This window comes from Geotrypetes seraphini, chromosome 5 (genome assembly GCF_902459505.1).
Source record: "Geotrypetes seraphini chromosome 5, aGeoSer1.1, whole genome shotgun sequence".
Classification (NCBI taxonomy): domain Eukaryota; kingdom Metazoa; phylum Chordata; class Amphibia; order Gymnophiona; family Dermophiidae; genus Geotrypetes; species Geotrypetes seraphini.
In genome coordinates, this window is record NC_047088.1 from 108,448,065 (window position 1) to 108,473,000 (window position 24,936).

The 24,936-nt window shown below is 41.8% G+C and overlaps 1 protein-coding gene across 1 annotated transcript in view; it reads right to left on the reverse strand.

Moving 5' to 3' along the window:
* The window catches only part of ITGAL (integrin subunit alpha L), a 164,139-nt gene that overhangs the window by 73,040 nt on the left and 66,163 nt on the right, over window positions 1-24,936 (reverse strand). Inside the window, exons 10-18 of the mRNA XM_033946954.1 lie at window positions 24,396-24,457; window positions 24,035-24,170; window positions 19,815-19,972; window positions 15,219-15,356; window positions 10,277-10,480; window positions 9,476-9,597; window positions 8,262-8,422; window positions 4,391-4,542; window positions 4,057-4,179 (exon numbers count right to left, since the gene is read on the reverse strand). Coding sequence (XP_033802845.1) covers window positions 4,057-4,179; window positions 4,391-4,542; window positions 8,262-8,422; window positions 9,476-9,597; window positions 10,277-10,480; window positions 15,219-15,356; window positions 19,815-19,972; window positions 24,035-24,170; window positions 24,396-24,457 — 1,256 coding nt within the window. The remainder of the gene's footprint in view (window positions 1-4,056; window positions 4,180-4,390; window positions 4,543-8,261; window positions 8,423-9,475; window positions 9,598-10,276; window positions 10,481-15,218; window positions 15,357-19,814; window positions 19,973-24,034; window positions 24,171-24,395; window positions 24,458-24,936) is intronic.

Sequence of the window (24,936 nt, forward strand, 5' to 3'; positions counted from 1 at the left end):
TCAAACCCAGTATCTTGTTTCCAGCAGTGGCCAATCCAGGTCATTCAAGATCCCAAAAGAGTAAAATAGATTTCATGCACGCTTCTCTATTGACAATGTGTGTGGACTACTGTCAAAAGAGATGCATGGTTTGCACAGTCGAACACAGCATAAATTTCTATGTAGCAGTTAATCAATGTCACCACAGCATTCATCTCTGCTTCAGTAAAACTTTTTCCATTAGAATAAGATTACACAATTTCCTCATTCTTCGATATCTTCACACATAACATCCAGATGCCTGAGGCAGGCCCTTTAGGCTGAAACATGATCGTGTCGAGTCTTGATTATTCAATAAAGTGACATAGCACCAGAGGTCACCTTCGCTGTTGTTTTTGATAAGCAACAGAGGAACCCAGAGCAGCAAGTACACATAAACATACGCAGAAATGAGGGTTTGTCAAGGTACATACAAACCACAGAAGTAGAAATCTTGAGGCCTAATGTTACATAGCATAGTATCTAGTAAGGAGGAGACATAAGGAATTAATTCAGGGAGGAGTTAGAATCCAAGCTATACAGCTGCTGTCATTAAAGTTTGGTTTAAGGAAGGAGCATAGAGAAACAATAGATCATTCACAAAAGGATTCAACACTAAAGAACTGTTCAACCTGGTTACAAATTTATTCGACACCACACGCCACAATCAATCCATGCACGACATAAAACTTCCATCAGCAGACGATCTAGCTCAACACTTTGACTCAAAAATTAAGAACCTAAGGAACAATTGCCCAACAAACAACATACCTGCACATCAAATAGCCAACATACATGAAAACGAAATACCTGTGGAAATGTTTTGGACCTCCTTTCAGGATCTAGAATGGAATAACTTCATAAAACTCTATAACAAGTACACTAAATCACACTGCATTCTAGATCCCTGTCCCCCCAACATTATGAAAACAGCCCCATTAGATTTTAAACTAACACTGTGGAGTTATCTGACCAATAAATTCAAAAACGGAAAATTCCTAACGAATAACGGTCACATTATAATCACCCCAATTCCAAAAAATCATAAACAATCCCTAACATCTGTAACCAACTATAGACCGGTAGCATCCATTCCATTCTTCGTAAAAATAATGGAAGGTTTAGTACATACCCAATTGATGAACTACCTTGATCAGTTCTCACTACTACATGAAACCCAGTCGGGCTTCAGACCTCTGTTTAGCACTGAGACGGTGATTGCAGCGACCCTAGAATACTTACGCAACTTATTCAGCAAGGGCCACAATGCCTTAATCATGCAATTTGACATGAGCTCGGCCTTCGACCTGGTGGATCACAAAAAATTGCTACAATGCTTAGACGCAATCGGCATCGGAGGTGAGGTATTCGACTGGTTCCGAGGATTCCTTACGACCCGCACCTATCAAGTACGCTTCAACTGCAACCTCTCTAAAACATGGAGAAACCCATCAGGCGTTCCACAGGGGTCTCCATTATCCCCACTACTCTTTAACGTCTATATATCATCACTAGGCATGCAGCTGGCCCAACGGGGTATAAAAGTATTCAGTTATGCGGATGACTTCACAATCATCATCCCGTTTAATACGTCACCCTCCGAAATCATCCCCACGGCAACAGAAGCGCTAAACCTGATGGAACAATGGACCACAGAATTCAAACTGAAGCTTAATTCAGATAAAACTAAATTCTTCATAGCCTCGCCACATCCACCTATCACCACAACACCACTACGCATTAACAATCTTAACTACCCTATTCAACCTACAATGAAGGTTCTGGGGGTAATACTGGATCAAGGTCTAACTATGAAAGACCATGTGAACTCCCTAGTCAGAAAGGGGTTTTTTACTCTCTGGAAACTTAGGTCCATTAGAGCATACTTCGACGCTTCAGCATTCAGAATTCTGGTACAATCCCTAATACTAAGCCACCTTGATTATTGCAACATTACCCATCTGGCAATCACCCGGAAGCAAATGCAGAGACTTCAACTGATCCAAAACGCAGCAGTCACGTTGATCTTCAGACTGAAAAAGTCCGATCATATAACCCCTTCCTACCGACTCCTGCATTGGCTGCCAATGGAGGCACGTACGAAGTTCAAACTGGGATGTCTCTGCTTCAAGGTATTATCCGGTCTAGCCCCTAAATATATAACAGATCTCTTCTCATTCCCAACCAACAGACATGAGAGAAGAGCACACCAGAAATTCGTTTCCCCACCAGCCAGAGGATGCAAATATAAGAGACACCATCAACAACTTCTATCATACCAAGCAGCCTTATGGGGCAAAGACTTGGAAAAACTAATTACACACTCAAACAATTATGGTGAATTTAGGAAACACCTAAAAACATACCTGTTCTCAAAATACCTAGGTAACGAATCGGAACAATAGCCCCCATCACAATCCCTCCCCAATTTAGATCTTGTAAACTGTTAACCTCTAATCTCTAACTATGAATGTTCCTCACAATTTATGGAATTTTTCTAATTCATTGTGAACCGCATGGAACTTCACGGTCCTGCAATTTATAAACTGTTGTTATTATTTTTATTGTTGCTACTATCAGATATTCACCGCTACACTCTGTAATTCGATGTCTGTGCAATTTATCTTCATTGTAAACCGCTAGAAGTCGCAAGATTGTTGGCGGTATATAAGAATAAAGTTATTATTATTATTATTATTCCTAGGGGAAAGCTTGAGTGAAAAAATGGACTTTCAGAAATGCCCTGAATTTCTTATAGGAGGATTCAATCGTGATATCAAATGGGAAGCTATTCCAGAAGGTAGCTAATACACTAAAACAGGTGTACCGAGTGCTGTCTAGACAGACTTGATGGTGGGAAGGGATAGTTAAGAGATTGTGTTCACTGCAGGGAGTAATAGGTTTGATAAAAAAAATACATGGCCTAGTGTCATCTTTATTTAATTTTAAAATGTTCTAAATTAAAATGGTCCGATTTGAAATAGTCTCCTACAGCAGCTACATACCATTGCCAATGCCTTTTCCACTTCTGAAAGCACTCCTTTTAGGCCTCCGAACCAGAAGGCCACATCACATTATGTTTGCTAGTTTCTCTCTCCACTTACTAGATATTGAGCTGCATGCACAGTCTGGGTATTTTGTGATCAAACCTTGTATAAAATCAGCATGTTGGAAGGCCAACATAAAGACCCAATGGGTGATAGCAAGGATCTGTAAGCAGTATCATAGTAAGTGGGGGGGGGGGGGATGGGGAGGGACGGTTCACCTCTCCTCCTCTCTACCCCCCTGCCTCTTCCCATTCCTCCCCTCCATGCGTGTGTACCCCTTCCCCCATACCTCTAGTTGAATTTGTTTGCGACGGTCAACAACGTGACCAGCAGCAGTATCGGGAGCCCCTCTCCAGCAGGGCACCTGATCACAGTTACACCCCTCCCCCGATCCAGCAGGAGAGAACACTTTAAATATATATTTTTTATTTCTCTTGATATTTATTTTTTATCTCTATTTTATTTAATTTATTTTACTTATTTATTTTTAATTCTATCTTTAAATTTATTTATTCATTACTTGGTGGAATATTCATTTCTATCTCTATCTCTGTCTTTATATTTTATCTTTATTTTTCATAAATTGTCTCTTCAGGTACTTTAGTTAGATTGTGAGCCTTTGGGACAGTTAGGGAATTTCCAAGTACCTATCTTATTTATTTTTATTTATTGTATCTTTTAATGCATTCATTTTTGTAAACCGCTTAGAAACCTCACGGTTATTAGTGGTATATAAGAATTAAATTAAATTAAATTAACTGTCACAGGCTCCAGCTACAGGCCTGGTGTAGTTTGCACTATAGCCTAAAATATCTCATGAAGGCTTTGACTGGTGTGAAAATTATTTCCATTATATTTTAGCAGTTCTCCTAGCCCATGACCTGCCATGTGTAGTGGATAATGTTTTTCAAATCATAGATGGCATGGCAACTTTTGGAACCACATTTGAAATCATGCTCAGTAAAAGATCTTTAGCCACATTGATTCTTACCTCTGCAGATGAAATAGCATTGGAAGATAGGTCGAGAACTGGGGTTGGGCCCTCATTCGAGAGGTCCTGGAGGGAGAAATTGAGGGACACCTTGATGGGAGTCACATAATCCTCAATGCAATTCTGCAGGGAAAGAGAAAAGCAAATATCAGTCAAGAAGAACACCAAGTAGCAGCAGCATGTCTAATATGACATGGATTGAGCTTCATAGAGTCAGCAAAACCAACTGCAGAGAAAGAGCAAAAGGGGTTGACTTCTAACAGCATCCAGGAACATGAACAAGCAACAGCGCTACAGAGTCAGAGAGCAACAAGAAGCAGGAGCATACACCTACAGGAAGAAGGATCCTTCTGTGGACGCACTGTCTCCCTTCAGAGACCTCAAGGTGATCCATTATGGTTCTCTGCTGGCTTTCAAAAATGACTCTACTCCTCATTCTGCCTGAGTCCAGCTCTAGGCTGTAGGACAAATTGGCAACGAGCAGATCTAATGGAGATGAAGGTGTAGGAAGGAAGAAAGAGTATTAGATATTTAGGGGTCAATCTTTGAAAAGCTACTGACAGCTTGAATTATTTAGCCAAATCTAGGCAATTAAAACATAAGGGGGAAGTTATGAACATGGGCTACCATAATACTGGTAACTCCTTCAGTTATTAGTAACTAGATCTCATTGCATAAAATATTTAAATGGTAGTCCATATTGATAATTAAGCCCCTTAGAACTGTTCTCTCTATGCTGAGTGGGAGTCCTCCACCTGCATTGCTGCCAGTGGGGGATGGTGCTTCTATATTGCGTTTTCCATCACTAGAGACATACAGATTCCCTGGAGTCCTGCTGAACTTGCTTGTCCCTCACTATTGAACCTATATAGTGAAATTGTACTCTTTCTCCTCCCCTCCTCCTGGTAGGGCTGTAGATGGAGGACTCCCATTTAGCTTAGAGGGAACAGTGCACCTTACCTGGCTAGAATCAGAGTGCTCAGACTGCATACTGTATATACTCAAATATAAACCGAGGTAACCCTTTTTTCCCCTAAAAAAAAAAGAAGGAAAAAAGGTTGACTCAAATATAAACCGAGGTTAGAAGTTTGGGTTATGTGAGTGTCGTTTGTCAGGGATCATGCCATAGGTAATCACTAATTTTTCAGTTGGGGCTGTTTTGAGTCCAAAAAAGCTGAAGCGTCGACAAATATTTTCCTACTTGGGAGCACAACATCAGCAAAAGTTTCTGGACTTCCATCCCCACCAGAACACCTGGCCTCAATCACACATGAAGAAAACAGAAAAAACATTTTCAGATACAAACTCACAAATTAAAAGTACTATTGTACACAAATGAAACCCTAATTTGCCAGACGCTGCACAGAGTACACCGCAAAAAGGGAAAAAAATAGAAAGAACTGCATTTCTTCCTGAACAGTTCAAAATATAAAACCAACAGATGTAAATTTTCAAAACTGACATATTTCAATCACTAAATTGAGAATTAAAAACATTTATCCTACCTTTGTTATCTAGCAATTTTATTTTTTTGATCATCTTGTTCCATCTGTACTCTTAACTCTGTTTCTAAGGCCTCCTTATACATTTGCTGTTTCTTTCCTCTCCTTCACCTCTTGCACTACATCCATCTTTGGCACTGATTTTCATATTCAGTTTTCTTCCATTTCTCTGCTTCCATCTCAAATCAATCTTTCCAACTCTTCCCCTTCCCTTCATCCATGTGCACCTTCTCTTTCGCTTCCTTCCTTCCATCCATGTGCCACCATCTCCTTCCTCTCCCCTCCCATTCAGCATCTCTCCCTTCTTCCTCCTTGGTTCCACCATATGTTCTCCCCACCCAGCTCCGAAGCCCTGCTTACCAAGAAAACTACAAAGAGGTCACTAGCGCGGGAGTGATTCTCTTGTGCTGCCGGCAGCCTCTTCTGCACTGTTCCTTTGCTGCAGTCTGCCCAAGCGGAAACAGGAAATTATTTCAGAGGTGGGTGGACCGTGGCAAACAAGAAGTACAGAGGAGGCCACCGGCAGCGCTGGAGAATCAAAGAACAGTGGCTTAGGCACTCCTATACTCCATTACTCACTACCCCCTGCCCCAGATCCGACATTGCACTTACAGTCCCAATGCTCTGGAAGCCCATGCTGGCGCTCTGTGCTGGACTGAAAGGCCTTCTGAGTGTCTGCACATGCTCAAGGCTTGCTGGACTCCCTTCAAGAATCCTGAAGAGTGAGGGAGCCAGCAGGCCTTGAGCATGCACAGACGTTCAATGCCCTTCAGCCTAGCAAAGAGCACTGGTATGGGCTTCCAGAGCATTGGGACTGTAAGTGCAATGTCGGTTTGGGGCAGGGAGGAGTGGGAGAATAGGAGTGCCGGTCATCAGGTGAGGGGGGAGAGATAGCAAAATCAGTCATCGAAGGGATAACAGTGCCAGTCATCGGTGAAAATTGCAGTGTTGGTCATCGGGTGGGGAAAGGAGGAAAAAAGCACCATCATTGAAAGGAGGCTCAAATATAAACCGAAACCCCCATTTTGGGGACATTTGTTTGGCCCCAAAATCTCGGTTTCTATTGAGTATATATGGTATGTAAACATACCTAACTAGCATTGAAAATCAGCACTAGCCAGTTCTCATTGATGCAATACAAATTCAGTGCGGGGCTGACAGCTGTCATTTTTTTGTTTTGGAAATGAAATGAAAAAAAAAAAAAATTAGAACCAATCATCCTTTTTTTTTCATTTATTTTAATTTTATTTCATTGTTTGGCCACCATTTTTAATTGCACTGCCTACCCCTTCCACAGGCTTCTGTAGCAGACCTTGCAACCATCTATGGACCTACCCTCTATATACTTGATCTTCAAATCTGAAGGTCCTCTACTATGGGCAGGAGTATTCCCCTTTTGCTTATACCCTAGAGCTGCAAGTTTTCAAAATGGCATTGACTAACCTAAGGCCAACATCATTTTGTTGTATGGCAGATCAGTGGCATAGTAAGGGAGGTTGGCATCCAGGGTGGTGGCACCCAACATCACTGTGCCATGTACTTCCCCTTTCCCGCCACTTGGGTGCCCTCCCCCCACTCTCCCCCGCCGCTTGAGCACCCCCCCGCCCCCTTGCACATCTTGAAATGCTCACAGGCACGAGCAACATCTTCCACCCACTGTTTGTGCTGGCATCAGCTCCCTTCTGATGTAACGTCCTGGTCCCACGACAAGGAAGTGATGTCAGAAGAGAGCCAACGCTGGCAGGAGTTGCAAATGGAAGATGTTGCTCGTGCTTGTAAACATTTACAGATGTAAGCGGAGAGGCAGAGAGAGAGAGGCGCCGGCACTGTAAATATGGCACCCAGGGTGGTCCGCATCCCCCGCCCTCCCTTATTACACCACTGTGGTAGATTTTGCTAATTAGTGCATAGTGCCCTTACTGTTAAGAAGGACTTTTATTCAACCCAGATCTGATGACTACTCTAATGCTTGCTTCATACCTTTCCATGGTGGAATAAAATATGCGTGTTTGTATAACTTTAGAATGAGGGGTAGGAGAAAGAGTGAGAGAGTACTAGAAAAAATTGGGTTTTTTTGAGTGTTTTTCCAATAAAAATCTATTTTTTTCTTTCATCAAGGGTGTTTTATCAGGGTTCATTGAATAAAACTTACATTCTTAAGTCCTATTTCTATTGTAAAGTCCTGTTTCAGATTCCTGTTACTTACTGTTCTTGAACATCTCTAAACAAGCTCAAGCTGATCCAGATGGGGATGTGGCATAGGGATGGAGGATCTTTTGGCCTCACACTATTTTATTGGGAAAATTTGGGAGTAGATTGAAGAAGGAAGAGCATTGACAAACACTGGACAGATTTACTTCTGTTGCAGTGCTTATAGTAGATCTGCCCAGCAAGTTAGGTGTTTAAATGTGGATGCTCATCTTGATCAATTTTCAAAGGGTTTAATCTAGCCAACCAAAGATGGAAGTTATCAATGTGGGTTACTGTGAAGATGGGTTATTTTACCACAATCATGCTGTTTTAGTACAGTATGTCTTCATAAAGTGTGACCCTGTGGTAAAATAATACATCTCAGCAGTAGGCCATGCTGATAGGACTTGAGGAAGCTTTCTTAGCTGGCTATGATCCTTTCAAAACTAACACCCCCTACCCCCAATCCACAGAACCAAGTCCCAACCTCCAGAAGGAGGGACAGCGTCTGACCTTGGAATGCAGAGGTTACTTTGCTTGTGTTGAAGCAGAGGGTGAGATTGGTCCCAAAGTTGCTCCTGCTCCCTGTAGTCCCTTGGCATTCAAAGTTCTGCAATAGTAACTCTGGGGGCTCAAATTCCAAGCAGGCAGACACATTCATGATGGGTCTGGATCTGCAGAAAGAAAAACAGACAATAATTCTCGCAGGTAACTTTACCACCTTACTTAAACATAGAAACAGGAAAATGAAGGCAGAAATAAACCATATGACTTATCTAGTCTACCTATCCATGCCATCTACTATCCCTTCCTCTCCCTAAGACAGGGGTGTCAAACTCAATCACATAAGGGGCCAAAATCTAAAACATAGGCTAAGTCGTGGGCCAAATTTTTAAGATACTTAGGGGTCTTTTTATTAAGGTACGCTAACCGATTTAGTGCATGCTGAAGATTAGCACATGCTAAATTACATTACATTACATTAGAGATTTCTATTCCGCCATTACCTTGCGGTTCTAGGCGGATTACAAAAGAGTTATAGAAGGAGGGTTACAAAGGAAGAGCTCTGGTCATTTCCAGTGAAGGTAAAGAGTGGATCAGGTAGGTTCGGGGAGTTGGGAAGTTGGTGGGAAGAAGGAAGGAACTAAGGACCCCTTAGTCTTAGTAGAAGTATAGGGTTACAACCTCTCCAACCCTACGCCAGCTCTGTGATGTAAACAAAATAAATGTTCTACATCCCTACATCTAAATATCCTGATTCTAAATGGGGGATCAGTTCCCTAATTCTAAATGGAGATTAGGTCCTTCTTTGAACATAGATGCCAGTAAGCTCTCTTTGTGCTACAGGCATCACTGAAATTGCTCCAGTGAAGCTGAGAGAAGAAGGTAAGCCTCTATCCTTCTCCCAGTTCTACTTGGGGAGTTTCTTGGAGGATTTTATGCTTTTGGGGGGCAGAGCAGGATTAAAGTATAAGCAAACCAGGCATGTGCCTAAGGCCCAAATGTTTAGGAGGGATTCTTTCATATATACAAATTCAATGACTCCCCAGATTTTTTTTTGTGCTCTGACATCATTGCTTCTGTGATAATGAAAAAAAAAGACTTAATGGAAAGAAACATTTCCAGAAATGACATAAAATGAAAATTTTCTTGTAGCACAGGAAGGAGACTAGTATTGATGATGCAAGAGGCTAACAAGGAAGACATTTACTATGAAATGGGCTCACCTTAGCACTAGGACTTTCCCGAGAGCCCCCACCACAAGGTCTGTCAGTTTATCTCCAGTGAGGTCCATGATTCCATGGATGGACTGACCAAAGAACTTGATTCCATGGGAACCCACAATCCGCTGTCCAGAGGGAAACAGTCAAGGTCAGCTTCAAAAACACGAATAAAGACCTCGAGGCCCTGCATAATCTCTAATTTCATCCTCAGTTTCCTCTATGCTTATTGCTTTTTGCCACTTTTACCTCTATTAGACCAACCAGCAAAGCTGTTCTGTGTCCCTAACCATGTTGTTATATTACATCATTCTTGAATGTGTCCTACCTCCAGCTTTATATCTGTTCTAAAACTTCTTTTAATCTGAAAAATTCCCCTCCTTCTCTTCTCCAAGGTATAAATGCTTAACTGCTTCAGTCTATTTACCCTGTCAACATTCTTCCTAGAAATGTTGTCTCCAGCTCCGGAGAAAGCACTCTAGATCAGGGGTGTCAAAGTCCCTCCTGGAGGGCCGCAATCTAATCGGGTTTTCAGGATTTCCCCAATGAATATGCATGAGATCTATTAGCATACAATGAAAGCAGTGCATGCAAATAGATCTCATGCATATTCATTGGGGAAATCCTGAAAACCCGACTGGATTGCGGCCCTCAAGGAGGGACTTTGGGGACCCCTGCTCTAGAATCTAGTGACCTCCTGGTCTGGAAATCAGTAATTCTAATGATAAGCTGACAGGAAAGAGAAAGACAGCATTTATATTTGCAAGCCTGTTTTATCCTCAAGGGAGTTCTCTCTCTCTCCCTCACCTGACTGAATTCCTGGTGAATCCCAGATGCCTTTCCATTGAATATGTACACAGTTCCCCTTTCCTCACTTTCCAGTGGAGCACCAATGGCAACGTCCATCAAACCATCCCCATTGAGATCTGCAAGGTCAGCAATGGCAGCTCCAAATCTGGCAAAGGGGTGGCCAATCTTCCCTCTCAAGAATGATCTGCAGGTGATATTGTCCTAATAATAGGAAACAAATGATTCTCTGTTTGTCAACCACTTTTGAGGCCAAAATTCAAAAAAGCTGAGTTAAATTTAGCACCTAACTTAGGCACCTATGGGCTCCTTTTATAAAGCTGTGGTAGAGGTTTCTACTGCGGGCCAGCAAGGTAAATGCTCCGATGCACATAGGAGTTCTATGAGCGTTGGAGCATTTACCTCACGGGCCCACGGTAGAAACCTCTACCGCAGCTTTGTAAAACCAGCGTAAATTTGTTGCCTATTTTCAGTCAAATTTAGGAGCTTAAGGAATTGTTTTAAAAATGTTAGATATTTACACATGTAGACAATACCTAGGGGCTGATATTCATTTTTTTTTTTTTTATTCTTTATTATTTTCAAAATTACATTAAGTGTTAAATATATTCATTCACATTAACAATAAATACATCACTTACAAACAATCATTGATACATTTCATAAATTCTTATCCCTTCCCCTTTTCCATCCCTCCCACCCATATATTCCATTATCATATAAAACATATAATAATAAAATTCCCCCTCCCTACACCTTAAGTTGATAAATATAAGGGAAACAATTTCAAATTAATCTTTACAATACTTTGTTAATGGTTTCCACACATCCTGAAACTTCTTAAAATATCCCCGTTGTAATGCAATAAACCTTTCCATTTTATAGATATGGCATAAAGAATTCCACCAGAAGTTGTAATTTAATCTCCTCCAATCCTTCCAATTCTATGTAATTTGCTGAATGGCAACACCAGTCATTATAAGTAGTAATTTATTATTATTTGCAGAAATCTGACCTTATGCTCTCATTTCCATACCAAATATCACAGTATCATAGGATAATGCCACTGGGTTATCTAATAAATTATTAATTTGGTCCCAAATTGATTTCCAAAAATTCATAATACATGGGCAATGAAACAATAAATGATCTAAAGTTCCTACTTCCAGGGGTTGATATTGAAAGGAATTATTTAAGAAGGAGTGGCTCTTACCGAATTAAGTGCTGAAGACAGATATACTGGGTGGCATTAACCAGATAGTAGCGGGGAATGCTTCCTTTGACTGCTTTGGCATTGCCTGGATATTGTTGGAGCAGTCCTTAGGCAGAACCTGGACAGTGCCAGAAGTTATCCAGTTACTAGTGATGCTCAGATCATCAGCATATTGGGGGAAAGAGGTGCCCAGAATCACCATACTGTGCCCCCCCCCCTGTATTCCTTGCCCACCAGGAAGTGTTATCAGAGGGAGAACTGAGGCCAGCACGAGCAGCAGGTAAGAGATGCTGCTCACTGCTGGCAATCATTTGAAGAAGTAGGTGAGTGGGCGGAGAGGAGAAGAGTTGCCAGTGTCCCTGCCAAGAAAGCACCTGGGATGATCCGGCCCCCCCACCTCCCTCACTACTCCACTGGTTCAGATGTATGAATATTTAGATTCTGTCACTGAATATCCAAATCATTTTACCCACAGCAGCTTACATTTCAAAAATACGATGACATCTACAGGCTCAAATATCAGAGGTCTAGTGTATCTGTACACTTATAAACGGACATACTTGTGTAAGTAGTGATTATAGAAAAGCCACTACTTTCAAATATATATTTCATGCGGGGGGTGGGGGATAGGTAATCTAGGCATGATTTGAGCAGACTTTTAAAATATACCTATATTTCCTACTGTATTTTGCAATGGCAACATATGCATATTTCAGAAATTTCACCATCAGCACCGGTACGGCAGATGGCAAGGGGCTTACATATGCAGAGAGGAGAAGAACGAGGGGGGGAGGCTGAGAGGAAGAGGGGTTCAACATCCTTTGGAGGAGTGATTAATGGAGTAACTGAAAGTACATTTCTAGTGTTCAAACTCACCTTAAACATTCCCCAAATTGAATTTTGATGGTCTATATAAGAGCATAAAAATAACCTTACTGGGTCAGACCAATGGCCCATCTATCCCAGTAGCCCATCAACGCTGGCCAATCCAGGTCACTAGTACCTGGCAAAAACTCAAACAGTAGCAATAAGCCATGCTACCTATCCAGGGCAAGCAATGGGTTCCCCCATGTCTGTCTCAACAACAGACTATGGACTTTTCCTGCAGGAAATTGTCCAAACCTCTCTTAAAACCAGTAATGATAATCACTCTTACCACAACCTCTGGCATCGTGTTCCAGCGCTTAACTATTCTGTGAGTGAAAAAAAATTTCCTCCTATTGGTTTTAAAAGTATTTCCCTGTAACTTCATCAAGCGTCACCTATTCTTTGTAATTTTTGACGGAGTAAAAAAGCCTTCTACATCACTCAGGATTTTCCCGTTCTATACCACTCAGGATTTGAAGACTTGAATCATATCTCTCCTCAGATGTCTCTTTTCCAAGCTGAAGAGCCCTAACCTTTTAGTCTTTCCTCATATGAGTGGAGTTCCATCCCCTTTATCATCTTGGTTGCTCTTCTTTGAACTTTTTCTAGCTACAATTTATCTTTCTTAAAATAAGGCAACCAGAATTGAATGCAATACTCAAGGTGAGGTTGCACCATGGAACAAAACAGAGGAATTATAATATTCTTAAACTTGTTAACCATCCCTTTTGAAATAATTCCTAGCATCTTGTTTGCTTTTTTGGCCACCGCCACACATTGGGCAGAAAGTTTCATTGGATTGTCTACAATGACACCCAAGTCTTTTTCATGGGTGCTAACCCACAAGGTGGACCCTAGCATTTAGTAACTGTGATTTGGGCTATTTTTCCCAGTGTACATCACTTTGCATTTGCCCACATTAAATTTGCCATTTGGATGCCCAGTCTTCCAATTTCCTAAGGTCTGCCAGGAATTTTTCACAATCTGCTTGTGTTTCAGCAACTTTGAACAGTTTAGTGTCATCTACAAATTTAATCACCTCACTTGCCATTCCAATTTCCAGATCATTTATATATAGCAAACAGAATGTTAGGTATGATAAAGAAGGGGATCACGAGTAGATCGGCGGCTGTTATAATGCCGCTTTACAGAGCAATGGTCAGACCACACTTGGAATACTGTGTCCAACACTGGTCTCCATACCTAAAAAAGGATATAACCCTGCTGGAAAGGGTGCAGAGGCGAGCCACGAAGCTAGTAAAAGGTATGGAAAATTTGAGCTACAAAGAACGATTCGAAGGACTGGGACTGTTCACCCTCGGGAGGAGGAGACTGCGAGGAGATATGATTGAGACTTTTAAAATACTGAATGGATTCGATAAAATTGAGCAAGAAACACCGTTGTTCACATTGTCAAAAGTTACACAGACAAGAGGTCATGGACTGAGGCTGAGGGGCAGCAGGCTCAGGACAAATGTCAGGAAATTCTATTTCACACAGCGAGTGGTGAACGCTTGGAATGCTCTCCCAGAGGAGGTGGTGACGGAGACTTCCATTCCGGGTTTCAAGCGTGAGTTGGATGCACACCTTCTTGCAAATCACATTGAGGGATATGGGTAATCAGGGTCTCCATCTGGGAGCACCTGGCTTGGCCTCCGTGTGTGCGGGTCACCAGAATAGATGGACCGATCCGGTGAAGGCGTTTCTAGTAAAGTATTGGGGTTCAAGAAGGGATTGGGCAACTTTCTGAAGAAAAGGGGATAGAAGAGTACGGATAGAGGACTACTACACAGGTCCTGGACCTGATGGGCCTCCGCGAGTGCGGACTGCTGGGCATGATGGACCTCTGGTCTGACCCAGCGGAGGCAATGCTTATGTGCTTATATATAAGTTAAATAGCACCATTCCCAGTACAGATCCCTGCACTCCACTATTTACCCTCCTCCATTGAGAAAAATGGCCATTTAACTCTACCCTCTGTTTTCTATCTGATAACCAATTCCTAATCCACAACAGCATTGCCTCCTATCCCATGACTCTAATTTTCTCAGAAGCCTCTCATGAGGAACTTTGTCATATATTTTCTGAAAATCTAGAAGAGGGCTTTATACTAGAATCATTGGGGCAGGGTGATGAAAGCTCGCAGGTGAGGATAAGTAAGGTTACCATATTTGTACCCCCCCCCCAGTCTGGTGAGAGTGCTTCCTGCTAGTACCAAAAACACAATTCTATCCTTTGTACTTTTGTGCATCACCAAGCGATGTTAGCGCATCGATTGCTTGGGTAGTTTGCATGGAGCTTTAATATTAAATAGCTAATTTGCACAGCCGGATCGGAAAATAGGTGTGCGAGAGGAAAAACATGTGGTGAGCTGTTGTGTGCATCGGGTCGGCAAATGCGATCATCGCTAAAGCAGTCAAAACTGGTTTAGCGACAATCGCTGACTTTAGTGCATCTAGGCCTTAGAGAACTCTTCTCCTTTTGTACTGTCAGTGCTCTACGGATACCTGGGAGATTTCTATCATCATTCAGTCTTAGTGACTCCTTGCCTCCTATACTGTCAGTGTCCCCCACAGTGGTTAGAACTGTAGTCTCAGCACCCTGCGGTTGTGGGTTCAAATCCCATGCTGCTTCATGTGATCCTGGGCACATTAGGTAGAGTGTGAGCCCACCAGGACAGTAAGGGGAAAAATGCTTGAGTACCTGAATGTAAACCACTTAGGCTATAAGTGGTATATAAATACTATCAATCAATCAATAAATAAATAAATAAGGAACAATTCTTCTGCTGATATCAGGGAACATTTTCAACAATTTTAATCCTGGATACCTAGTGTATCATTTCACCCAAAAGTCACTCACTCCATTAAAGAGACAGACGTGGACTCTTCCTCCTCTTCGGTCTCCATAGTAGAGGGGCTCTCCTATCAAGAGGACATCAGTCTCTTCATCTCTATCCACATCCAGGGCACAGAGCTCAGCTCCAAAGTAGGAACCAATCTATGATAGATCACCAGACATCATCAATCATGTACTCATGTGTATGAGGTCATTACAATCAATATGAAACAAATAGAAACTAGAATGTGTGAGAGTCAATGTGACACCATAACAATGGAATGGGGACTGCAATCTGCCTTAATTTGAATTAATGTGTACTTATTTGTTTATTAATTTGAATTAATGTGTACTTATGGGTTTATTTATTTCATATAACAGTTTTAGTGGATATATTTTAGAAATGTTACTTTCTCTGATGCTCTCAAGCTAAAATATTACTGTTTGCTTGCTATCAGGCCGCTTCAGAGACTTTTCTATCTCTTAAATTTGTTTTGTTTTATTTTTTTATCTTATTTCATTATTTCTATTTTCTGTCTCTTTGATTTTTGATCTTGGAAATGTATTATATGGAAGAATTGGAAAAAATATCCACATAAATCAAAACAAAATAATAAGATTCCAGTTTAAATATACACTGGTGGCCCTTGCTCGATACCTTAACCCCTGGTGAGCACTTAACTTCAAACAATTATAGCTGAATAAGGGAAAATTTAAGCTCCCTTTCATAACTTCAAAGCAACGTTTGCTTTGCAGCATCTGAGGTGTTTTCCCCTATTCAGCTACAATTGTTTGAATTTAAGTGCTCCCCAGGGGTTAAGGTATCGAGAAAGTGCCACCAGTGTATATTTAAACTGGAATCTTATTATATGCTATTATTACATATTTTTAGTTTATCAGGTACTTTAACTAGATTGTGAGCCTTCGGGACAGATAGGATAGTTTTTCTCAAGTTCCTAATTTCATTTTAGTATGATACATTGTAAACCGCTTAGGTCAGTAAAATGCAGGAGCGGTATATCAAATCTTAAATAAACATAAACATAACCATCAAAGGCAGTTATCGGAGGCCATTCAAAAATGAGCTTTTGTGTGAGATCTTTTTGAAAGATCTACCACATACTAGCAGTGGCATAGCCACAGTGGAATAGCCCACATCGAGCCCGGGCCCCCGCAAACACCATCACAACTGATACATAGCTGGCGTGGATGCTCAAGTGCCGCCAGCTGAAGATTCCACACCTGGAGTCCAGCCTACAAGGCCTGAGCAGCAGATGTCAGCAGGTTGCCTCGGCCCCTAACACCCTTGAACTTAGCATGAGCAGAAGTGCTGGGTGTTAAGAGGACAGAGCAGCCTGCTGACATCTGCTGCTCAGGCTGTGTGGGCAGGGCTCTGGCAGGGAATCTTTGACTGGCAGGGCTTGAGCATCCCTGCTAGTAGTGGTGTAGTAAGGAAGGGGGTGGTCCAGCCTGTGGGCAATCATGGTGAAGGGATCTCCTCTCTGCCCCGCATCTTCCTGCTCCTTCCCCGCTGCACACGCACCTCCCTTCCCTTCCCCCATACCTCTAGTTGTCCATTTCCACGAGTAACAACTTCACCATGCTCCTTGTGATTGCGTCAGCTCCCGCTGACATCACTTCCGGGTGTCGTGCACAAGAAACGACATCAGAGGGAAAGCCGACGCTGTTGTGAGGAACATGTTGAAGTTGAGATACCCCTCTTCCTCTCTGACCCCCCACCTCTTCCCACTCCTCCCCCTGCTGTGCATGCACCCCCTTTCCTTTCCCCATACCTCTAGTCGCTCACCGCCATGAACAGCAACGTCAACGCACTCCTTGTGACCGTGTTGGCTCCTGCTGAAGCCACTTCCGGGTGTCGCGCAAAGGAAATGACATCAGCGGGAGAGGACGGGGTCACGAGACACACATTGAAGTTGTTGGTTGCGGCAGTGAATAACTAGAGGTAAGGGGAAGGGAGGGGGGATGCGCCACCGCCCCGAGCGACTCTTACCATTACCACTGGATGGGGAGAGGGTGGTTTGGCAATGGTGGCAGCAGCAGAGGGGGTGAGCCTGACAACAGCAACAGTGGCAGTGGGTGACGGGGAAGGGGACTGAGAAGAAATGCTTGTCCCCCCAGTCCCCCCACAACCCCCCAAATCAACTTCTGCCTATGCCCTGAATGCTAAATTGTGAAATGATTTCAGGCATTGCTTTGAATATTGGAGAGCTATTTAAGAGCACAACTGTAAAGGAGACTATACAGAATCTTTTCTTCCGCTATAATAAAACCCTTAGCATGCATGCACACTTCAAAATCTGTGGGTCTGTGATCCGTGGTGCCTTGTCCCCGTATGTGCATTAGAAAAAGCCTGTGTCAGTTTCTGCACGGCGGTTTCCCCAGCGACGGTTGTGTTGGTTTCCCCAGCGACGGTTGTGTTTTGCGTGTGCTGGTTTCCCCTGCTTTGAAAGGAGCCTGCAGCAGTTTGGTGCGCCGACATAAGGAGCCTGCGGTGGTGGAGGTTTTCGCTTGGCGGTTTCCCCAGCTGACAAAAGGAACCTGCAGCGAGCCCTGTCCCAGCTGCCTTTGAAAACAAGGGACACTTCTCAGATAAGCCTGCTTGGGGAAGGGAGCTATTTTGCTTTGTTTTGGAGGAAGAGTGTGTGCTGGGAAAGCTGTGAACTATCTTGCATTGGTTTAGATAAAAGGGGGGGGGGTGCTGGGATAGGGGCCCAGGGAGCAATCTTGCTTTCCTTTGGGGGGAGGGGTGTGATTTGTTGGGGACAGGGAACGATCTTGCTTAGCTTTATGGGGAGGGGTGTGATTGGTTGGGGACAGGTAGCGATCCTGAACAGGGGGAGCAGGGAAGGGAGAAGGGTTACTATTGGACAGGGGGGAGGTAAAAGTAAGGGAGACAGGCTACTGCTGGACAGGGGGAGCAGGGAAGGGTTGCTGCTGGACAGGGGGAGATAAAAGGAAGGGAGAAGGGCTACTGCTGGACAGGGGGAGCAGGGAAGAGGTGCTGCTGGACAGGGGGGAGAGACAGAAAGAAAGAAAGAAAGAAAGACAGACAGACAGACAGCGGGCAGGGAGAAAGAAAGAAAGACAGACAAATAGGGGGCCAGGGACAAAGAAAGGAAAACAAAGAAAGAAATGCCTAAGTCTACACATCTATTCTAGCACCCGTTAATGTAACGGGCTAAAAAACTAGGGTTACTATAAAAGGCATATGGCTAAACTAGAAAAGGTCGACATAATTAATAAAGGGGATGGAACTCTTACCCAGAAAAGGCTAAACACATTAGGGCTTTTCATTCTTGTTTACTCTGGTTCTGATTGCTATATAGATCAATCTACCTGCTTTAAATACCAGCAGCAGTAGAAAAACAACTGCTTTTACATACAAGCAGCAGCGAGACCTACCGCAACCACCAAGAGCCCACAGACCCGATCCTGCCAGGATTGTGAACTCCTCCCCCTGCAGTCCATTGGAGAGATCAATCTGCCTGCTTTTAAATATCAGCAGCAGTGGAGATCAACTGCTTTTACACCTAAGCAGCAACAAGACCAGCCACAACCACCGAGAGAACACAGACCCGATCCTACCAAGAGTGTGAACTCTTCCCCCCCTGCAATCCGCTATGAAGATCGACTGTCGGCTCCGGGCGGCTTTCCCGCAAAGGAGAGAATCCTGCATTCATCGTGGGCCTCATCTGGGGCAGCCTCCTTGGAGCGGCTGGGGCACGGGCAGTGTGTCTGGGAGGGAATGCATGGATGGGAGAACATCGCAGGGGAGGAGACATAGACATCCTGGGACTGTCGGCCAAGTCTCTTCCCTGAAGAAGCCCTTTTTCTGGAAACTAAAATCTTGTTAAAATGTTTATTTTATTTTTATTTTTCCTCTAACTCTACTTTTCACTTCTCTATTACCCTCCAGGTACTTTAGTTAGATTGTGAGCCTTCGGGACAGTAAGGGAATTTTTCAAGTACCTTTCCTATTTCTAATCTTAATGTATATTTTCTGTAAACCGCTTAGAACCTAACGGATGTAGCGGTATATAAGAAATAAATTACATTACATTACATTACAACAGAACACTGCGGATAAATTGTTCTTACTGAAAAACTTGAAACGTTTACTAGGTGTATAAATTTTGTTTTTTGTATGTTTTTAGTTATTTTATGAATGTTGCTGTTTGTAAGCCGCCTAGTAATAGCTAAACAAGGAATAGTTGCTTAGGTTACCAAAATGGAAACAACAAATAGATCACTTCATTTGGATATGCCAGGTATTTCCTGGTAACCTGGCTTAGCCAGTGTTAGACTAGATGTTAGGTTTGATGAACCCAGCGCGGCACAACTTATGTTTTTATGTATTGTGGTGCGTTTTGGTAGCTACAAGTGATAGGAAAGGTAAGAACAGCCCCTACAGATTTCATAAATGAAATTTGATGAGAAGGGAGTTAGAAAATCCAGGAAAAATTCACATACAGCCCACTGAAGAGGCAAAGTAGTTTTATCTGTGCAGTGCTATTGCAGGGTTTATGAACAGTGATTTCTGTATCATTGTAAGGCAAACTTAATGCTGATGCAAAGTTACTTCAGAAGTAATGCACTCACCTGTTCTCCCATTATATGCTGTCTGTCCATCCAGTTTGTGTTGGAGGGGCTGGAGTGGTTCACCTCGTATATAATCACCTTGCCCAAGTGCTGGTACCTGGGAGCCCCTGCAGCATAGAATATCTGCTCCCCATATCTGAGTAACTTTACAGAGTAACCTGAAAGGGTAGTACGTATAGAACAGCTTAAAAAACAGATTTGCTCTAGGGTAGTTGTTCTCAATCCAGTCCTTAGGACATCTAGCCAGTTAGGTTTTCAGGTTCTTCACAATGAACATGCATGAGGCAGATCTGCATACAACAGAGAAAGTGTATACAAATTTATCTGAAGCACATTCTTTGACTCAAATTCTTAAAACCAGCTATTAAATATTTAATACAAACAAGTATTATCTGAATCAATTCAATGTTAATCTTATCTCCCACAGTTTATTTTATTACAGTACTTTTACAACTTACCAATACTTAATTTATTAATAAATATCAGAATAATTTAGTCAGGAAGTGAGTGTGAGTGTGAGTGATGGGGATTAGGTTCACTGACTAAATTGAATTGATTCAGATAATAGTTTGTATTAAACATTTAATAGCTGTTTTTAAGAATTTGAGATTTAATTAGTTCTTCCTTCTCCTATGTTTTCTGCTAGAGTCTTAATTATATGTGAACTGAGTCAAGCTCCACTGAGAGATGACCCGGTATATAAACCACAAATTAGATTAGATTAACTGGAAACCCCCTCCCCAAGTTTAAGCTTTAAGTTAAGCACATTCTTTGTGGGTATTCTGAAAAACTAGACCCACAAACACAAGTGCGGAAGGTAAATATAATAATAAGTACCACACCCTTCTACTAAACAACACACTCTACGGAATGGAGGACAAATAAGGAAAAGTGCCATAATGTGAAGGAAAAAGCCTTAGAACCCCACCCACACCACCTTATTTATTTATTTAAAAATTTATATACCGCATTAAAACGACGTGGTTTACAAGATTACATGCATACATATTAAAAATACTAAACGTATTTCGACAAGACAAACACAATAAAATATTAACTAATTACATTACATTAGGGATTTCTATTCCGCTATTACCTTGCAGTTCAAGGCGGATCACAAAAGAATTATCAAGGATGTATTACAACAAGAACTTACTAGAAAAAAACCCAAAAACCAAAAACAATTCGGACGTTTTCAAAGAGAGTAAGAATTGTGTATGGTTATGTCATTATAAAACTTTCTTTTAAGTTCATCCCACAAGATGGAAAAACAAAATCCCATAAACACATTTACAGGACGGGAAAGCATTAACAGCAAATAGCATTAGCACATGAAGGCATTGACAAATAGTTGGGTTTTCAACATTTTCTTAAAGTTCAGTCTCCCATCCCCAAATCGCAGAATACCGGGCAGCGCATTCCAAAGCATGGCACCTGCTACAGACAGCATTGTTGCCCCAATCTTAACATGAGAGACTAACATTTTACCCTCCAAACTCAACTTGAATCGAGCATAGTGTGGGAAAATTACCTGGGGTAAGTCACCTCATCGGCATAAAAATACTTTCACCTTTCACAAAGAGGGATGTCAAAGCTTTAAACAATGCAGGGAGAGACACAAAATATTATGCTATAACGCTATAAAGTCAATGTTATCTTTATTTAAGCATTTTACTTTTAGAATAGTGAAAGTAATCACATATTCATATTGCACCTCATAACCTTAATGTGTTAAACATCTATCTTCACGATCCTCATCAAATTTAAGGGGACAATCCGATGACAATTTGCAGCTTAAAGCCAAGCACTGTGAAAGACATTTGAGTGCCTGGTGGCCCTGCTGAGGATCGTGAAGATAGATGTTTAACACGTTAAGGTTATGAGGTGCAATATGAATATGTGATTACTTTCGCTATTCTAAAAGTTAAGTTTCTAATATTAGCTCTTGCATAGAGGTTTGAAAGATTTGCCACGGGTGAACAATCTTTATTTAAGCAAGCATAAAGAAAAAATATACTTATCCCACACTGAAGTAGGTATATGGAGTGAGTATCACATCAATGTGGTGCCCAGCGTTTTGCTGGAAATGGCTGCCTCAGGATGTGCAGACTCCCAGCTGCTCAAATCTCCTCTGCTCCAACGCGGCCTCATAGCATAATATTTTGTGTCTCTCCCTGCAATTGCTTAAGGCTTTGATATCCCTCAATGTGAAAGGTTTTTTTATGCCGATGAGGTGACTTACCCCAGGTAATTTTCCCACACTGTGTTCGATTCAAGGTGGTGTGGGTGGGGTTTTGAGGCTTTTCCCTTAAAATATCACTCAGATAACTGTTTTCCTTTAAAAAAAAACATTATAACTTTTTCAAACATAAGTGTACCTTTAGCATTGCCAAATGAGGGTGAATTGCTCGCTGTAATTGCAGTGACAGTCTTGTGCACCTTGTTACAAAAGGCAATACAACTTCCTCTTGTTTATATTCTCTATATTTAATCAATTCCTCCCTCGGATTATAATATTCTCTCTTCCAAGCTTTAATAACAATAGATACTGGATTACAGCGAGCAATTCACCCTCATTTGGCAATGGTAAAGGTACACTCATGTTTTGAAAAAGTTATTTTAAGTCCTATCTTATGATCTGAAATTTCTACAACTGAAGCTGTCCCTCGGGGTTATTATAAATGTGAACAATATTCTATGTGTTCTGTAATGCTTAAATTACAATTATATGAACATCCAAAGACTCATGAAAAGTTCTTGCTGAAGGATTACACTACTTGTTTACTGAGTGGAGCAATATACAAGGGGGCGCTGAAAAGTTCTCATCCCAACCAACTTCCTAAATCTGATGTTATTTTGCCACTGTAGTTGAAAAGAGTATTATTTTAATTTTGTAAAGTGCCAATTTGCAGACTCTAACAAAATAAACTAAAATAACACTCTTTTCAGTTACAGTGGCAAAATAACATTAGATTCAGGAAGTTGGTTGGGCTGAGAACTTTTCAACACCTCCTCATATGTCATTCAATACGCTTGCCCTTTACTTTATGCGGGACAGACATCACATGCTTTAAAAACCCGATTGTTGGAGCGCCCCCCAATCTCCCTCAGAGCTGCAGCTACCCCCTCACAACCACATTTGAGAGGTGAGATGCTGCTCTGTTGGCTGGTTTATGTGATTAATTTTGCAATTAAAAATTGTAATCATGATTGAATGATTAAAATTATTAATCAATATGCAGACCTAATAAATATACATGTATATGTTTGCTGGGCTATACAGCCAGTGTTAAATCATCTGTAAATCCTGTTTGGACTGCCATTCTGAATAAGTGTTCATTGGACCTTATGATTTTATTGGCAGGAACTTCCAAACACTCTCTCTTCTACAAAGCCGCGCGGTAACGGCCCCAAAGCCTATAGAGCAGGGGTGTCAAAGTCCCTCCTCGAGGGCTGTAATCCAGTTTGGTTTTCAGGATTTTCCCAATAAATATGCATGAGATCTATTTGCATGCACTTCTTTCATTGTATGATAATAGATCTCATGCATATTCATTGGTGAAATCCTGAACACCTGACTGGATTGCGGCCCTCGAAGAGGGACTTTGACACCCCTACTATAGAGATTTAAAGGGCTTCAGGGCCATTGCCGCACAGCAGCTGCTAGCATGGCTTTGTAGAAGAGGGGGAAAGGTGATGCATTAGCAGACACAAAAACGTTTTCATTAAAGGATGATGATTTAAATTTTGACCAGGTTCTAGCAAGTATTAATAAATTAGGCATGTTTAGACAAGCGATCAAAGCAGTTAAGATCAGTAAGTTCAAGGGTCTACACCAGAGGTCTCAAAGTCCCTCCTTGAGGGCCGCAATCCAGTCGGGTTTTCAGGATTTCCCCAATGAATATGCATGAGATCTTGTGCATGCACTGCTTTCAATGCATATTTATTGGTAAATCCTGAAAACCTGACTGGATTGCGGCCCTCAAGGAGGGACTTTGAGATCCCTGGTCTACACCTTTGTAAATAGACTGAATAAATTTAAATTTTGCAAGTTCGCTTTGATTGCCTCTTTCTTTGGGAAATCCACTGTCCCATCTCATTTCTAGTTTGACTATTGTGTTTGTCGTGGGATTGCATCCTTTGGTTTGAAAAATATATAATACAAGAGCTTTCCCTTGAACTCTATGCATCAGTTGAATGGGAAGAAATATATTACTTACCCAGATATGCATTTTTCATTGTTTCAGTGACTGAGTCATTGATGTTGATTAGGGTTTCCTGGCTGAAGTCATTCTGTATTTCAATGAGTCCCCCAGCCCAGTCATTAATGCCAACAGCTCCCAGCACTGTTATGTTCTGTGGGAGAGTTAGCATGTCATAGCAAGGGTTAAGAAATCCAGAAAACAGTACAGATTTAATTGAGCATTTTTCTGTTGCAAATTGCATAGGTAGAGAATTCAACACTTTGCTCGAGCTTTTGAAAACTCATCATTAGATTCCTTTGTGTGTCTGTATTCCTGTTTATTGCCTTTGAAAATGTGAACCCAATAACTTATGAAAACAAATAGTGTGAAGACTCACAGGTGACAGGTCAGCACTGAACCCACTGGATGACATTTCAAGGTGAAAGGAGCTCCCTGTACCTGCCATCGAAACAGTAAAAAGAGATTATTTTTCTAAATTTATCTCACGCTGAGTTACATTTGTGTACAATTAAAATTCCCTTGTCCACTAGGGCAGTGCTTCTTAACCCTTTCCTGGAGGCACAGCTAGCCAGGTTTTCCGTAATAGATATACATGAGAGAGATTTGCATGTGAATGACCAATAATATGCAAATATCTTTCATAGATATTCATTGTGGTAATTCAGAAAATCTGACTCACTAGGTATGTTTCCAGGAGAGGGTTGAGCAACACTGCCCTAAGGACTTAAAGTCTAAGCTTGTACCTGAAGTAGTTGAGGGTTAAGTGTCCTTTCCCAAGGTCACAATGAGTCTTTCCTAGTTCTTAGCATACTGCTCTAATCACTAGGCCACACCTCCATCCCAAAGTTGCTTGTTATTCAAAAAAATGCCACACTTCTGTTGCTAACCTCGGTTCTGCTTCTCTCTTATATGTTGAT